Genomic DNA, 19,085 nt, shown 5'->3' on the forward strand with positions numbered 1-19,085 from the left:
GTCCACCCACGCTCGCCCCTTACCGACTCGACTGTGCTATGCTATATTGCAACCTATCACTAAACATAGCTAGCACTAGCCGAAACTTTAACACCGTATTCGCAATCTATAAAAAACCATACTAAGTAAGTATGAGAAAATGGCTTTAATTTAATATGAGAAACGATTTTTTATCAAGTGCATTTAAGGCAAAACCGTATTAGGTAAAATAGGGTACACCCCATTTTATAATAATACCATTTATCATATACGTACTAGTATGTATGGAAATACACGCAAAAAGAACAATACAAAGATATACCTAATGTTTTTAATCTAGATTGGACCTAAAAGGTCAACCAAAGAATTTAACAAGGAAACCAAAATATTTGAAGATTTACACATTTTTTATTGTTAATTTACTGTTGTTAATATTCTATTATCCATCGTCGGATAATACATTAAGTTTATTTCTTTACAAGTAACCTTTAACTATGGATGTCATTTTTTTATAACAATACTGTAGACGTGGGGCCTGTGAGGCCCCTGAATTTATTGGTTTTACTCCAAGTGGTTTTTTATTACTGATACTGATTGATACTCGATGATACTGATTGTACAAGAAGACAATTTTATGTCTTAATTTATATGAATAGGCTCAAATCACACAAAATCCATTTAAATAAAATAACTTTTTATTGAACTTTACGTATCACAACCATTTAAAGAACTTAAAGTCATAAATTCAGTCCCTGACCACATGAGAGGACTTTTAAGAAAATAAAACTATAAAAAAGGACAGATAATATATTTTTTTAACAAAATTTGCTAACAATTAAACAAAAACAACCTCTTATGTAATAAAATAAAAATTTTGACAACACTGATTTTCAATAGTACCATAAACAACATTGTAGGCAAACAGGACGATTGCAGCCAACATAAGTATGTGTTGTCTTTCTATATAGTTTTATTGGGTAAAGTTTTCAAGAAGCCAGAACTACTTTTCAGCTTCATGTTCAATAAATGGTAGATGACATCCTGAAACGCGGGTCAAAGTCATTCTCAATTCTTAGAGTAGTTTAATCAATGTCAATTATACAACGCGTCTTTTTATTTGAGGAAGTGCTATTTTCTCTATAAAATCTCCTTATCCAATTCTTTTGTTTGATGCTGATTATAAAGTATCTATATTTTTGTTCCTGGCGTGCTTGATCGATCATTCTTTTCCATTTCATCATAAAAACTAAAAAATAGAATATTTTTTAGTATATAATATTTATATTACTAAAATATAAAACTATCAATGCAGAAAAACATATCATTTATAAATACAAATAAAACAATTAAAATATTAAAGTGTATCTTGTAATATTATAAAAACATATCGTGTTTTAAAATAATTATGTACGGAAACATGTACGTGAGGTCTTTGAGGCCCTAGCCCAGTTTAGAAAGTTAAATACTCGCAAGTTTTGAAGCCAGCAACATAACTAACCCCGTCTACATTCATTTTGTCATTAATACGACGACTGAGTGAGTCGCCGAGGGTGGCCGATGTGTCTTATTGTCATTTTGTTTATGTTTCAAAGTAAAAATAAGTAAGTGTTACCGAAACATGAACATAATATTTTATTTTATATATCCTAATCCATCCTAATCTCTATTATTAATAATACTTAAAACAAAAATGGTAACAAACCATAAATTTAGTAAAGCCTACATGTGTAAGTTTTTTATCTACGTACATTTGTCTATGCTTTTTATTTGTATGTAATCTGTGCAGATCAAGACTGACAGGCAGGTCAGTCAACACAACTATTTTATGAGATTTTCGTAGTCCTAATTGTATATGTTTGTACTCAAGATTATATAAATTATGCCGAAAAATAAAGGAAAAGGAGGTAAAAATAGAAGGAGGGGAAAGAATGAAAATGAAACAGAAAAACGTGAGTTAGTGTTCAAGGAAGACGGACAGGAGTACGCCCAAGTCACAAAGATGCTCGGTAATGGCCGCTTAGAGGCCATGTGCTTTGATGGCATAAAACGTCTTTGCCACATCAGAGGAAAATTAAGAAAAAAGGTCTGGATAAATCAAGGAGATATTATACTCATTGGTTTAAGAGATTATCAAGATGCCAAAGCTGACGTCATCTTAAAATATACTCCTGACGAAGCAAGGAATCTGAAGACCTACGGAGAATTCCCTGAAACTGTACGCATTAATGAGACTGTTGTATATGCGGTTGATGGCTTGGATGAAGACATTGAATTTGGTGACGAAGTTAGTTCAGAAGATGAAGCAGATGCTGTTGATGCTATATAAATATTTTTACATATTTTTACCATCTACAGTAAGTTAAATGTAATTTTATTTTCCGTTATAAATAAATTACCTTGTGTGTTTGTAATTTGTTCTTTAAATTACAAGTAGCTGTATACAATAGTGTCTAGATTTTATAGACAGTATTGTTTTAAATTCAACCATGTTTGAAGTAATATCATTATTTATTTAACAAAATGTATAAAAATATCTCTACATTTATAGCTAAATTGAAACAAAATCTCACTTAACATTCCTTGAACCATAATTTCATCCATGTGAAAAGTATAAAATTGTAAGGAATGTACATAATTAAATAACTAAATGTAAAAAATTGTTGTTATTTCTTGTTTTATATTTAATTGTAATTCAGATCATTGTTACCGTGTAATATAAGCTCAAAATAGCTTTTTTATTTAACTTTACTTTTGCAAGCACTTTTGAATGACAAATAATATTAAACTAACACTGATTCAGGTAGGCTTAAGCCAGCTTGATGAGAAGAGTCCGCAAGACAATCAAAATTTACAATTTCATTGCTTAATACAATAATTTAATTTTCACAAATTTTTATCTTTTGAATATTCTGGGACCTCCGTTTGAAAAGTTTATTACTGTTGATAAGCTTTACTAATTAATATTGTTTTTACAATTACTTTAAACTTCTGATCTGGCAAATTTAAAAATGTTAATTTTTTTTACAAATACATAGGCAACTTACACAAGATTTGTTTATTGTTTGCAGGACACCTTTTATTTACTTTGTTTTCATGTCTCCTACCTATTGTATGTGTCTCCATTTTAGTATACAACATGACATGTACGACAACACAATTTTTAAATGAATGGAGTAACTACCCTATCAAGCAAAAGGTTAGATTAATAATAATATTTTAAATTGTATCACCAGAGAAGTTAAGATGTTAGATTTAATATGGGACAAGTCAGCTATTGAAAGCATATATCACATTAAAAAGTTACAAACATATCTTCATTTCTTTTAACATGCTACAACATAAGTAGTAGTAAAATAAAATAAAATTTAGCTTTAGAGGTTATCATGGTACAGGAGCAAAAGTTGGACTGTAACACAAGGGTTTTGGATTCAATCCCCACTTTGGAATAAATTATATTATTTTCTTATATTAACATCATCGCTCTGGCATCAACGCAAAACCCCAACATTGAGTTCTGCCACTCAACATACAATGCCATTTAAATAGAATAAAATTTATCTATAGTGATATAAGTATATTTCACTGACTAAATATAATATTTAATTAGAAAAGAAAAATTTTGTCATGAAAGGCAAACATAACAAAAAATACTTTTTTAATTTATGTTCAATATGGAGAATTGAGTACTTTCACAATTTTATAATATTCACAGATAACTCTTTTATCACTACACCATTTTACTTCAATAACAAAATTACGATTTAATTATTTAATCTAAAAATATATAGAGCTTGAAAAGAAGGTTTGTGTTAATTTTTTTATTTTATATTCTAATAAATTGTAATTGTTGCCACCAACATATTTGCATGTATTATAATAATTAATATAAATATCACATCTATACTATAATAAAACAGTAAAAAATATTGTGTTCATACATTGAATATATCTGCTAATAGAACATGAAATTATGATTTTTTAAATTTTTATATGTGTCTTATTGTACACGCAAATCTTCTGAAGTCTATAATAAAAATTGTTGATCATGATCTATTAAGGTATAAAAATCTGGAACATCTGATGGAAAATTATAACAGTCCAGCTAAACTATAAGAACCAAACCTTTATAAGAACATATCCCGCTGAATTAAAGATCTGGAAAATATGATGAAGATTATACTGGTTATAATAGCTTAGCTAAATTATAAGAAATAATAAAGTGTCGAAAGTAATTATAACAAATTAATAACAATGTATTGAGGCCAGTTGTGGCGCAGTCGCACAAGCGTGCGACTGTAAACGCGACAGATTGTGACTTCAATCCCTATTCAGAAGCACACAAAAAAAAAACGTTAATGTATCAAATATCATAACTACTTTCAGAAAGTACTGACTACTGTGAAGAAGGTTAAGTATTTATTAATTGTATACATATGAGAATGTCTCATATGAGAGACTCAAGTTTTAATAGTTGAACCAATTACAATTATTCTTTATGGTCAAAACACACGAAAGTACAGTAATTGTATATGGTGAGTATTTACATAGGCCAATATCCAACAAAATAAACCAGCAGCTTGTTCACCGATACAGCGGGATACGGCGTGAAGCTGATTTTGTTCATCGAGATAGCCTTGTGGACATGGAGGGAGATAACCTACTATTGACTCTGAATATTTTAATTTAAACAATTAACGGAATTATTTAGCTTTATTAAGCTGGAAGAAAAATGTAATAGAATTAACTTAAAAAAGGGAGTAGTTATTTGAATTATTTACAAGAAATACAATAATATACACCATAATTATTATTAAGTAAATGTATAAAAAGGTTTGTTTGGACTTATTTGCCCATGGAAGGTCCTTTACCATTTCAAATTTCGTGCCATTTTGACGGAGACTATGCTGCTCTGCTGTGACGTCACTGGGTTTTGTAAACAAATGCGGATATTAATACCCTACGAACAAAATTAATATTTTCTAATAGTTTATTGCCTTATTTATATTTTTAGATAAGTATTTGCTCATATAGACTAAAATATCCAATTCATAGATCCACCGTTCACCCGCGGTGGGCAGACTTCGGAAAAGTTACTGAGATTTGGTAGTTGCTAACGCTGCGCTGGCCCTCATAGTTCTAGCTAGCTACTCTCTCTACCTAACAATAAAAGTGATACTTATGATGCTGCCTCAAAATACATCCCAGAATTGAACTGATAGCTCTAAAGAACTTTAGAGACCTAACCTTTTTAGACAGACCAAATTTTTTACTTATTGAAATAAACATTAAAAGCGATAGTAATTTGTTTACAAAACATCTTAGTTCCTTCTTCATCTGTACAGGCATCTTTGTTTCTTTTCCATAAAATTTTATTATTTACGTAATATATCATAAAATTGTTTTCTAATGTTATATTTCCACATAGCTTTCCGCAACGAGTTTTAAACCTCAAAAACTACCATAACGTAGCCCAAGGTATAAAATATTTTCAAACATATACGATATAGCATAAATGTAATTCAGTTTATTAAATAAATGATAGTGTGGTTCAAGTGGGCGTTAACCCTTTCCAGAAATTCTGCCCACACTTAATTAATGTGGGAAATAGAAGAACTGTGTCATTTTTGTAACAGAAAACCAAGTCTGTAATATGGTATATTAGTATGTGCTTCTTGCCTTTGCCGATGAAAGAATTGAAATCTCAAGACTCCCAAATTCTGCTTTTTTTACCTTCACCTGTATCCCGCACATAACAGAGTATGCAGAGAGAACCTGGGAACCTAGTACGTATTAAGCTACTCCGTTCGCCTTATCCGCTAAATTCTAGAGGCATCGTATATTGAGTGGCGGAACACCATTCGACGGCTTGCCTCGTTACCAGAACAGGGAAATTAAAATATTAAATATTTATTTCCTCGAATTATATTTATTAAAAAAAACCGTTTAAAAAACAAATAAAAAGCAAAACTTATTTTTGAGCCTCAGGGATCAATAAGGACATTTCAAATTAGATTTTTAATCATTAATCTAACTAGTTTATAACTTTATGCGTATTGTTATAATATCGAAATAAACATACTACCTTTTTTATGGAAAAAGACAAAGCAAGAGAGTGTACGGGTCACCTGATGATAAGTGATCACCGCCGTCCAGGACCCCGTGTAACACCAGAGAAGATATATTGAGGGCCTTGAGGTGGAGATAGACGCGCTTTTTGAAGGTATCGACATGGAAACACTGCCGCAGGTAGGCCTTTTCACATGCGTGGCACGTGGAAGAAAGTTCCTACGAATCGCACATTAGTAGAGTGCCATGTGTCTAGATAATGAAAATGGTCCTTGTTCGTGACATACTGTGCGGTTAGAAAATTCCGCGGCATACCCATGATATATGCAGTAGAGAACGCACAGCGAGGAGTACCTACGCAAAGCCAAAGTGTCAAGACTTTTACAGAACATTTGGTTCCCAACGATTAGAACGGCTCTACAATGTATGTAATCAAATGGATCAACCTGATACTGGGAGGCCAGCCCAGAGATGAGACCAGTACTCCATATAAAGTCGAACCTGGGCCCTATCTATATAGTCTAGTCTCTAGTCTTCTCTTTACATGTCCGTACCACCTGAGCCGGCTCTCTTGCAGCTTGTCAGCTATCGCCCAATATTAATAATGTATCTCCTATCTCCAGTTAACGTCTATCTCGTACTGTCCGACATGTCTATCCAATCACTAACCTGCATGCCTACCTCCATCTCTGTCTATTTCAATCTATGGTAGCAATTTTTGGATTAGGATTGGTTATTAACATTGGGCGTATGTCGCGTACTCCGAGGCTACCGTGAACGTACTCGATGCGTATCTTATAGCGCCTCGTTACTCCGCACATCCAACGAAGCATCTTCATTTCGGCTACCTGGACATTAAGGCTTTGGCTTTGAGTCATAACCCATATTTGACTCACATTGGAACAGATTTTATAATGCTACCGGTCTTATAATTTTTAAATCGCAAACCATATTCTCTATACTTTTACCATAGACAATAATAAAGTGCTTTATGGTAGCATTTATCTATTCCAAATCTTAGGTTGCCAACTTGTCATCGCCATATTGAATTTTGTTGTGCTTCGGTAAAAAACATTGTGAGCACGTGGATAGTTGGTATTTAATTACTGAGTGAAATTTATTAGTAATTCTGAACAGTTACATATTTTTTGGTTGTTTAAATATTTTTTTAATTAAAAGTGATAGTTTTGTATTTTTGTGTAATAAAGTAAGTAACTATTTCTTCTTACCGGCAACTATATAAATGTGGACAAATAAAAAACCCACAATTAATATTAAAAAGTTGTATACATTTTTTAGTCATAAAAGATATATAATACAGAAACTATAAATTGAAGTCATCTTCCCTAACTAATTTTCTTTTTTAGTAATTTTGGCATTCATAAAATTGCGTAACCTTTCATTTTTTAATTTGGTACAAATGCTTACGTGTTGTTCATGAAGGTTTTCTCGATGCTCGTGACCCTCATTGCATAAAAGACTTAATTTTAAATGTATAAAATAAACACATGGTTGTTTCATATAAAGCATGGTCGAGAAAGTAATGTAGACGTGTCTTAAAACTGTCACGCAATTACTGATTGGACGACTTTTACATTTATTACCCATGCGTGCTTTTTTTCTATTTCCGTATGGAACTGGCCGGCATTGATATTTAAAAGATATGATTTGACACACAATAAAGATTGATATTGCCACAGCATAACTTAATTTAAATTAAAAGGAAAAATGTTTATTATTCTTTTATTTGTGTACATGTATACACACAATGTATAACCAAAAAATATTTCCCGTTATAATACTCATGTTTAAATGTACTATAATATATTATATGTAGTTGTGATGACTTATCTGCTATCACTTTTTGCCACAATCTCACATGTTAGTTATCAGTTTAAAAATGAGGGCATTAAACATAAACATTTAAAGAAATATGTATTATTACTAAAATTCTGCTGTTGCTAGATAAATTACATTCAAATATTACATAAAATTATGTTGTTTTAGGTTATTGGTAAAAGTGGCTTTTCACAATGGCACCTTGTCGTCAGTTGATTATGTGGTCGGTCCCATCAATAGCAGTTTTATTAGGTATTTTCTGGTTAAAAAAAAAGAGAGAATATGCAAAATCTGACCCTGGCGGAAGAGAAAGAATAAAAAGCTTAAGAGAGGAGCTGGCAGAGGTCCTCAATACTGAAGCTGAAAATATAATGGCTTCACCTTTATGTAAAATAGAACGTTCAATTGTTAAATCCGCACCAATAGATATAATACCAAATGGTAGTGGATCTCAACGTTCATCACCCCTTGAAATGACTGATGAAGAAGTAGATTTAGAAATTGAAAAAGTTATAAGGAAAAAATCTCTTGAGAAAGAAAAAAAGATGTCTTTAAGTGTGGAAAAATTCAAAGAGATTTGTTCTAACAGCAATGTTACTATAATTAAAGAATCAAAATCTAACTTAATTTATCCATCATTCAAAACTGAATTGAAATATATTAATAATGACAATATAAATTCTGAAGATGAAAATGAAGTAGAAACAGAAAATATATCTATTAATACTGAAGCAGATACTTCTCTAATAGATAGTACAAAATGTGAAGCAGCAGTGTTTGATGACAATGTGACTGAAGAGAATAATTTAGGTGATAATGAAGAGTTACATGTTAATAATAATATAGTAGAAGCATCTAGTAATAGTAATGAACTTAGTAACAATGATAGATTTTCAACATCTCAAAATAGAAGAATTTCAGAAAGAGATTCGGCAAATCATAGTCCTGTGGACCCATTACTAGCCAGCCCCTCTATGTGTCATTTCTCAGATAATCACAGTGAGGTGAAGATTTTCATATATTTTTAATTGTTGTATCTATATATAATAAACATATACATAAAATGATCATATATTGTTTTCCAGGGTTCCAGTGATAGTGGCAAAGGTTGTTCAGAAGCAGCCAGTCCACCTCCTGCTAATATAAACTTAGTCCCATCTGAGGCAGGATTAAGAATACATCAATTTGTGATATCACAGGCCCTGGTTGGTCTGCTTATAGGAAAATATGGTTCCTTTGTCACCAAGATAAAAGCAAGAACAGGTGCAACAGTTTATGTTAGAAGACATCCAGATTTAGTTAAACAAAAAATTTGTGCAATTGAAGGTAAATTAATATTTTAATATTGTTTATACAATTATTTTTATATAATTTTAGATACTTATATCTAAAATTATATAAAAATCATTTAGGGTGTTCATATTATTACCTTCCAGGTTCTCAGTCAGAAATTGAAGCAGCTTTAGAAATGATTAATGAAAAATTCCCAGAAAAGAAGTTTCCTCAGTTTTCAACTCAAGAAATTAGTGCAGAATTATATCAAAGACTGACTCCTTTTGTACCAGAATTCCTTCAAGTATGTTGGCTATAACTTACATTGTTTATTTCATTATATATGTTACCGGCATCTTATACTATACAATACCTCAGCAATGTATAGAATAGCAAAAACTTATAAGTATTCTATGGAATATTATTTAATTTGTACTTTGCCTAGGTATTCTACAAAATACTGAATGTGTAGAAATGAAGGTATAACACGAAAGTATGGAAGTGAGGGACGTGTGGGAAGGCAGGCAGTAAATGTGTTTTGTGACTTGTTTACCTGCTTGCATTTCATGCAGATATTTATTATTAATTACCTACATATCTTTAGCACTCTGCGGCAACAAATTTAGCAGATATTATGGGCAGATTAAGTTCTAGTAGTTTTTTTTAAGTCTAAAAGTTTTTATTTTATACATTGAGGAAGCAGTAGGTACTTTATACAATCCCTAGGAATTTTATTAATTACTTAATGTATGTCATGGTAATAATATTCATATTATTTCATACTTTGCCTAGACACCCCAGGTGTTCTATAAAATTGCTGCAATATTGTATAGAATAATGAAATTATACAGATTGCCAGTAACATATACATATAAACATGCTATTATCTTTTCAATGTTTGTTTTCTAAACAATTATCACACCTATAATTTATTTATTATTATAAAAGTGAAATGTTAATTATTTAAGCTAAACTTCTAATATATATTGGACTGCTTACCCTACCCTGCTATATACTGGATACATTGTATAGCTAAAAAAAAATAATTAATTGCTACAACAATCAGTTACAGTTAGTGGAGTCTGTGAACAATGACACAATAATGACGTGTCTGGTGAGCGCGGGGCACTTCTTCCTGCAGCAGCCGTTGCACCCGACGTTCCCGTCGCTGCACGCCCTGCACCGCCTCATGGCCGCCACATACCAAGACCCCGACGTACCGGCGCTACCACGCCCGGTGAAAGGTGATTTGATTGCACAATATATATAATTGCTTTTAAGTTAAGGTTTGAAGGCTTAGTGGTAAATTTAAATGTTAACACAATGGCTGTGGGTTCGATCCTTAATCAGGAGTTAAATTATTTTCATTTCTCCATCCTCGTAAGACATCAGTGAATTGACTTCGCTATTCAATACTAAATGTCTTAAATTTGATCAGTAGTATGACCTAGTAGTAGTTTGACCCTACGATATCTATGATATATAGTAAAGCTAAGGAAACATTGCTTAATTATTATAATTTATTAGATGTCTACTAATTAGCTAAACTATTACATTTTTTTATTTTGATATTCTGTGAAATATTAAGTTTTATTTGCATATTATGAAACATCTTAGTATGTGAATAACCCTGGTTTAAATTAACATAATTACCTTGATATATGATAAACTGGTTTAACTTACATTAATCTTATATCAATCAACCAATAACTGAAAGTTAAGGTTGTTTTTCTCATTTCTTTTTATTAATTAAAGCAACACATTGGCATATATTTTTTATTGTTTGTCAGTTTTTACATTTAATAAAACTAGTACATTGACATAGATATTTGGCAATGTGTGTTAATGTTTAAAAAATATTTTAAGGTCATTTGTATTAATAGTTCAAGGAACAAGTCTTTTCAAATCTAATATGAAGTAAAATAGGACAGTTGGCTCAATATAAGCTTAAATAAAAAAAGCAGCAACACACTTGTTCCCCATGCTCTCCAATTTAAGAGATATTGCATGTTGAGTATGGGAACTCAGCGCAGAGCTTTGTCTGCCAGAGTGTGACGTGACGATAATTAAAATAAATATAATATAATAATATTAGTAGGATAATTGGATATTTTTAAATGACCATGTCACATTTATAGTTTTGCTTAAGTTAAAACAAGGTCATAAGAGTTAGAGGATAGCTTGTTAATGTTGATTTTTAAGGTTAACTAGTTTCTTTGTCACCATTTTGACAACACTTTGGATTTTAATTGCTCCTATATGTATTTTTCTTTTAAGTTTGATTATTATCATTTTAAATACAATATCTATACTTATATTAAAAAGTAATGCTTCAAACAATTCAATTAAACATTTATTTTAAAAGCTATTAAGTTGAAAAATATCTTTAAAATCTTTAAAATAGAATTATAAACCAAAATAAAACAAATACTAAATGTTAAGGGAAAATTGCTGAAATATAAAAGTAAGTATATAGTAGTAAGTTTTTTTTCTTATTTATAATTGTTACGATTTTATTATAAATATAGATAAGTAATCATATTTGTATTCAAACAGAGGGATCCATTTGTGCTGCACCAACTGAGAACAACTGGTATCGTGCTCAAGTCATATCCACGTCAGAAGAAAATGACACATCTGTAGTGAAGCTAGTGGACTTTGGCGGCTACCTCACAGTCGACAACGATCAGCTCAAACAGATCCGCTCGGACTTCATGACTCTGCCGTTCCAGGCTACGGAGGCACTTCTAGCTTTTGTCAAACCAGCCAATAATGGTTAGTCTCCATATAATTTCTGAAATTGATGATTTAAATTATTTTGTAATATTTGCTTATTAAATCTTAAGTCAATCATAATTGTAGAAATATTATTTTAGTCTCATAAAATTTCATGATTTTCTGTTTATTTTATTTGTTTAAATTGATCAGTTAAAGTTATATAAGTCTGTCTTATATATTTTCTAGATAAAGCAATCAATATTAACACACATGTCATTGCATTTAAATTTTTCCATAAAATTATCCAGCTTTCGCTTATTGTGCTTATTATTAAAAAATCATGTACCCATCAGTATATAAGGGCTTGCTGCTTCAAATTAAATATATATTTCTAAAATCTAATACCATAATACTTATATAATATAATAACACTTTACTTCTATTTATTATCAGTTTGTCCTTGACTTATATTTTTATGAATTTGGTTTGCTTTATTTCTTATTACTTTGAGCAATGTTATTTGAAACAATTTTATTAGTTTTATTTTGGACTTTATCCAATAATACATAGATATAAATAAATGTATGATCATTTAAAAATCTTAAAATCTGTTGTCTTCACTGTATTAAGGTATGAATAACACAAAGCAACATATAAGTAATGTTCAAAATTTTTATATAAAGTACGAAAATGAGACACCCACTTTATTATATAAAAAAAATTAGAAAATATCTAATCCAGTAGCAGAAAAGTCTTGAAAGTTATGATTGATGCTTATATATTTCCGAAAGTTATACTACATTTCTTAATACAAATATAATTAGTTTGTTCAAATTATTTTTTCTACTGACATGGTAATGCTTTCCTACTGATTGAAATATTATACATTACTAGCGGCCCGCTCGCGGTTTCACCGCGTGAACTATGTTATTATTAATTTCTGTCTCCATGACTACGTCCTAGTGACGTCTATGCAACATTTGAGACTCCTAGCATTTGTAGTAACGAAGTTTCATACAAACTTTCGACCCCAAAATCAACCCCTTAGAAGTCGAATATTGCAAATTCCCGTCTTAGCGAACACCTACGTCCTATAAGTAACTCCTATGCAAAATTTGAGATTCCTAGCACATGTAGTTTCTGAGATTTCGTGATGAGTGAGTGACCTTTCGATTATATATATATAGACTAGCGGCCCGCTCGCGGTTTCATCCGCGTGAACTATGTTATTATTAATTTCTGTCTCCATGGCTACGTCCTAGTGACGTCTATGCAAAATTTGAGACTCCTAGCATTTAGTAACGAATGACAAAAACAAATGTCATTAGTAACGAAGTTTCATACAAACTTTCAACCCCGAAAACAACCCCTTAGAAGTCGAATAATACAAATTCCCGTCTTAGCGAGCACCTACGTCCTATAAGTAACTCCTATGCAAAATTTCAGATTCCTAGCACATGTAGTTTCTGAGATTTCGTGATGAGTGAGTGACCTTTCGATTTTATATATATAGATTAGGCATGTATTTTTCATATTAAAAACGTTTTTAATACGTAATACGTTTATATTTGTGTTACATATATTGCATTTTTACAAATTATATTATTATGCTATTCATGTTGAAGTATACCTGTAAGTGCGTTAAATTGGTGTGATAATTGGAAAACAGTGTCAGTGTGAGATAAAACATGATGACGTAAATTATCTTTGTTCCACCATTTTGGTACAATGTATCTGAAATAGCTTTTTTTGCTTTGTTTAGGTAGCTTGAACAGTAGAGGTTAGCAATAATGCTCATGTTAAAGGTTCCACCTAAACCTATGCTCAGGTTGCAAGTCTCAGACACTGCTCTAAGCTCATCTACAACACAATGGGTCTGGTATCTGAATGTGAATCTAGAATGCCTTAGAGTTTCTTTTATATCCCTGCTGATCTGATCTGAACATCTAAAGTTTCCAATTCAGTGCAAAGCAATGAATGAAGTTAGAATAAAAAACATAGAACAAACACATTTTTGTCGTTTTTAGCGTCATTCTGTATTCCACATAGGGTAGGCAGAGGGAATCCAGTGTTAAGACACATCCTCTCGCGCTGTCTTGTTCTGGTAACAAGCGAGGAAATAAAAATAGTTCATTCCTCCAAGAGCACAAACGTCGTTACTTTGAACATATTGTCTGTAATACGTTGGTGTATGTGCGCAGAGGCGGAGTGGAGTGGCGAGGCGCTGCGCATCATGGCGGGGCTGACGGCGGGGCAACTACTGCACGCGCAGGTGGCGGGCTACGACGAGGCTGGCGTGCCCCTCGTGCACCTCTACCTCACGCTCAACCCTCAGGTATGCTTCGTGCTTTTTACTAAAAAAAATCACATAGATGGAGTTAGTTGATTTGGGAATTAAGTTATTGAAATATTTTATGTTTCACTGGTGTGGGATAGGCACACAAGCCAAACTATATATGGTAGATATATACAGTTTTTCATAATGACAGACATTTTCGAATGACATGTGGCAGACTAGAGTGTTGTGGGGTTCATTGTAGCCATAACAATTTCTTACTTCAGTCAATGATATTATTTCGGAATTATTTATGTTGCCCTTTTTTAATATTGACTTACTATTTTATAATAATATCTTGGTAATATAACTTTGTATGATTAATACAGTACATATATCACACAGTTGGCTTTATTTAATGTAAATATACAGAGTGTTTTTGTCAGCATCACTTTAAGTGAAACAGTTTTAACTACTCTATAAAAGCCAGACGGAAGGCAGAGAGACGCGAGACACTCATTCCCCACTTTCTACCCAATTTTAAAGATACTGTAATTTGAACTGCGGCAATAAACTTTTGTCTTATCAGAATGAAAAAATGGAAATAATTCATGTTCCTGAGTGACAATTAAACCCACAATCTTCGCACACACACAGTCTCACACCTCCGTTGCGCTACGACGGCCAGAATATGAATTACAGCGATATAAATAATATTAATAAGGTGTTGTTTATTTCTGTCCACAGCAAGTAATATTTCTGAACAGAGAGCTGGTGGACCGCGGGCTGGCGGAGTGGGACGTGCCGGCCGACTCGTGAGGCGCCCCCACCGACGCCCCGTACACTAGCCCTCTTCTTATGTTGTGAACTTATATGTAATAGACGCTTACTTCTTACAGTATGCTTATGGTTTATACGTTGACTCGTTTCGAACTCGTACTGGACTTGTTTCTATTGACCCGGTATTCCGTTGATCGTTTTCGTTGTTGATTTCCAGCGTCTGTACTCCCACAAATTACACTCAAAATACAGATAATACGCTTATGTACTATTGTCTCATAGATGAATTAGGAGTTACTCGGCGCTCGTAAGTTATTCTATCTTTGCGTTTTTTTAGATGCCCTCGTGTAGGAAATTTAGAAGTTGGTCAGGATGCTCATTATAATAAGTAATAGCACTGCCATCTGCATTTTATTGATTTCTTGTACGCTCCATCTCTGTTGCGCGTGTGCAGTGCCGGTGATACAATAATGTAAATTTTATGTCATACTGTCTTATAGATATCGCCTTGTTAACGGTGGCCTTTTAACTTAGATTTTCGTAACATTTGCCAGTTTCGTCTATACATTTACAGTTTTAATTTCCACTTAACAACATGGGGACTTTGGAAACAGAGCCGTAGCTACTTGACGTTGTTTGTCTTATTAAAGTTACACTTCTTTTAGAAAATAATCAGAGCAATAGATATTGAATAACTTTATCTTAGCTACGACTATGTTTGTAAACGTAGTAATCTGATACTGTATGTACTAATGTAAAAAGGTTGTATTTGCATATTATATCAGTTGATTGGAATTTTATGAGGAAATAGTGTGTATTGAGTAGAATTTATTATGAAATGTTGTGTGTATACTAACAAAGTACAATGGTCTTGAATGGTTGCCTTCTTCTTAAACGCTATCTGTGAATTATTTTTCAAACAATCACTAAAATACAGTATGTGACTGACTTGGAAAATATAACTTTTACTTTTCTCATTCTATGTTAAAATAGTTATCTGTGGCTTAAAAAAAGTTCCTTTGAGTATTCTTCCGGTGCATAGTAGAAAAAAAAAACATTTATATTTTTGATACTATTGACTGATGTGAGAGTAAATGGTGAACTGGTGTTATAATGAGCATGTCAATATTCCTGACTCTAGTTTAATAATAATGTACATAATAGAAATGTTAAGTAGATACTAAAAGCGATTTGATATTTGTGTTCTAAAATTTATTCAGTATTTTTTTAATATGTTGGAAAAATTAGATGTCGTAGGTTTGATGTTTGTTTGCGACGTTAGTGGACTCGTAGGCTATGCGACTTAGACTCCATTAGTTCTAAGCTATTCACTTTTAGAGTTCACAGGAAATTGCTAATATCAGAGTGTGCATTGATATTGATATGTGGCTCTCGTTTGCATTTTGTTGTCGTCCTTTACTGTATATAAACTAATATATTTGCGGTTAAATCAATAAATTATCGTTTTAAAAATTATTTGTTTTTTATTTATTATACAATCTAATTGTCAACATTGATTGTTTACTAATCTATTCGGATTTATAATGTTATTAGAATACGAAAATATTCTAATACTGAACAAACACTAAATGTTAATGGAAGTTTGCCAGTGCCAAATATAATAGTGTAAAACTATATTTCAGGTTCCCGCTGTATCCCGCACACAGCAGGCAGAGGGAACCTAGTGTTAAGACACTTCCGTTCCCCACTTTTCGCGAAATTCAAGTGGCTTTGCATTTTGAGTGGCAGAATTCAACTACATTTAAATCGTTTAAACCGTTTCTGTGATTAACGTTCACAAACGCAGACTAATAGACAAAGAATTCAAACAAATATTGTTTTGAGTCCTATTATATTGATAAATGCCCCCCAATAATAGATATTCTCGTATATCTTTCATACATAGACAGCGATCAGTTACAATTTTATTACATGATACAGGACACTGATATTTGGAAATTTTGAGCCTCATCACCTATTTTTTTGACCATATTCAATTAGTCGATACTTAATACTATTAAATATAGAGTAATTGTTGTATTTGTTTTACTTTTACAACTATACCCTATATAACTATATAAAATTTATCAAATTTTAAACTTTGCTCAGAACTTGCAACAAAAAATCTTAAATGTTCTCAAATTGGCACAGCGGTCGAGAGTAGGTTAAGACACTCCGTTACCATTAAGACACTTTCCTTCTCCACTTCCCCGAATTCTGAAGACTGCGTGTTGAGTGGTTAAAAAAGTTGATAAAACATAAATTTATCAAGTTTAAATAAATGAAAATAACTTTAGGGTGTGAAGTATAATTATCATTAACCATCTTATAAGATGATGTCTTACAGGCTATTTAAATAATATTTGCATGTTGTTTTTTATTTAAAATGTTTTTACACATCAAGGCTACCTTTTATATTTAATTTAGTTATTTAATTTTTTTTGTGTATAATTTTAAAATAAAAAATATTACGAGGTCAGGAAATTACCATATAGAAACGATATGTTGGGTTGCGAGAAATTCAAATGCCTATTGAAAACGGAATCTAGAATCAAAAATAAAATTGCATAAAAACCAAATAGTAAGTAAAAAATGTATTATTTTTCCTTATAACTTAGTAATTGTAGAGACTAATTATGTAATGATATTATAATCAGGAGCAATATGGACATTACGTTTCGATATACGAAAAATATACTTATCTATTACATAATGTATATAAATGTAACGATGACAAATGAATGAATATTTTGATGTAAAGAACTGTTATCTTTACAGAGACAGTCATAGATTTTCATTTATTTCAAAAATATAAAAACACAGTCATTGTCATAAACTTATTAGATATATCTAAAAATTATCTGAATATCTATACTTATATTATTAAGTGAGTTTGTTTGGTTAAATGCGCTGATTCCAGGAACTACTGGTTCTACTTGATTTTTTTGTGTTGGATACCCTACTTATCGAGCAAGGCTATATTAATTAGGTTAATAATGTTTTCAATTTTTTTTTGTATCCCACACACAGCAAGGTAGGCAAAGGGAACCTAGTCTAGACAGAGTGCTGAGTAGCGGAACTCAACGCCGTGCTTTGTCTCGACGCGAAATGAAAATATAAATGTAAATAAATATTTCATTTCCTCGAGTGGGGATCGAACCCATTACCAGTCGCATTAACAGTCACACTATGCTCCGGCGCCACTACTGGCCTCAATGTAAGTACCTGTTACCACAGTTATTGGTCTTAGAATGTGTCTTAGTTATATTTATGGGATCAAGCGGGCGTAGCCGCAAGTAAGACCTAGTAAATTATAAAAATAAAGAGGTAATTTGATTGTAATACTTACTCATTTAATAGCAGCTATTATGTCATCTTATCAGTAAACTTTTTACGACGAATTACAAAACAATTTTGAACGTGAAGGTTAATATTAGATTGTATAATTTAAAATATCGTAAATGATAAACTCATTATTTGCAAATCATTCGTTTTTACTATCTTTATATTAATCATCTAATTATTAAAGAAACAGGAAGAAGATCTACCGTTTTATTTTAAGTGCTAAAATGTACATATTTTGATAAATACAGAGATTAAAATTTAATATCTTTTAATTTAATCTCTTTCGCTTGGTCTCGGCCATAGAAACAACCCTCTTACATTTCACGTAGATCCGACGTCCCGGTCCCGTCCCGTTTGTCCCGGACATGGCGTGATGGGTGGCGGTCCCCAACGCCGCATTCGTCGCCACTTACTACACCAGCCTAACCCACTGGTGCAAATCGCCTTAAGAGGGACGCCCCCTATCAGTGTGTTGCGGATGGGACGTTAAAGTCTACGAAATTTCATTAAAATAAGTTCCGTACTACACGTACCCACTTTTATATATTCGTTTAAAGTACATATTTATCTGTCATTATATTTATTACTATTGTCATTAACAACTTAACAATATATAAGTAATGATAAATTATGTCATAGTTGGAAAAATTTAAAACAATGTCAACTTATAATTGATTTCCACAATACTTCAAGGCATGGTAATTTATAAAACAGATATAATATCCTGCTTGCAGTTATTATAATACGTATGACTACAGGTAATATATTTTTTTAACTTCTCGCTACACGTATCTCGCACATGGCAGGTAGT

At 31.8% G+C, this 19,085-nt stretch overlaps 2 protein-coding genes across 3 annotated transcripts; both read left to right on the forward strand.

Moving 5' to 3' along the window:
* Positions 1-1,746: 1,746 nt before the first annotated feature.
* eIF1A (eukaryotic translation initiation factor 1A) lies at positions 1,747-3,290 on the forward strand. The gene is made up of 2 exons (XM_085204722.1): positions 1,747-2,333; positions 3,048-3,290. Exon 1 carries the CDS (start codon positions 1,859-1,861, stop codon positions 2,303-2,305), a length of 447 nt encoding a protein of 148 aa, XP_085060848.1. The 5' UTR covers positions 1,747-1,858; the 3' UTR covers positions 2,306-2,333; positions 3,048-3,290.
* A 3,799-nt stretch (positions 3,291-7,089) lies between these two features.
* Positions 7,090-16,405, forward strand: spoon (A-kinase anchor protein spoonbill). Of its 2 annotated transcripts, none has more exons than XM_085204720.1 (8): positions 7,090-7,252; positions 8,053-8,888; positions 8,970-9,210; positions 9,321-9,460; positions 10,223-10,400; positions 11,713-11,931; positions 14,076-14,209; positions 14,897-16,405. In XM_085204720.1, exons 2-8 carry the CDS (start codon positions 8,079-8,081, stop codon positions 14,966-14,968), a joined length of 1,794 nt encoding a protein of 597 aa, XP_085060846.1. In that variant the 5' UTR covers positions 7,090-7,252; positions 8,053-8,078; the 3' UTR covers positions 14,969-16,405. The 2 variants fall into 2 exon arrangements, with proteins under 2 accessions (XP_085060846.1, XP_085060847.1); XM_085204721.1 differs by having other exon boundaries at positions 7,099-7,252; positions 10,229-10,400.
* The last annotated feature ends 2,680 nt before the right edge of the window (positions 16,406-19,085 follow it).

This window comes from Heliconius melpomene, chromosome 20, assembly GCF_056956725.1.
Source record: "Heliconius melpomene rosina isolate 202511_hmr_F chromosome 20, ASM5695672v1, whole genome shotgun sequence".
NCBI classification, from domain to species: domain Eukaryota; kingdom Metazoa; phylum Arthropoda; class Insecta; order Lepidoptera; family Nymphalidae; genus Heliconius; species Heliconius melpomene.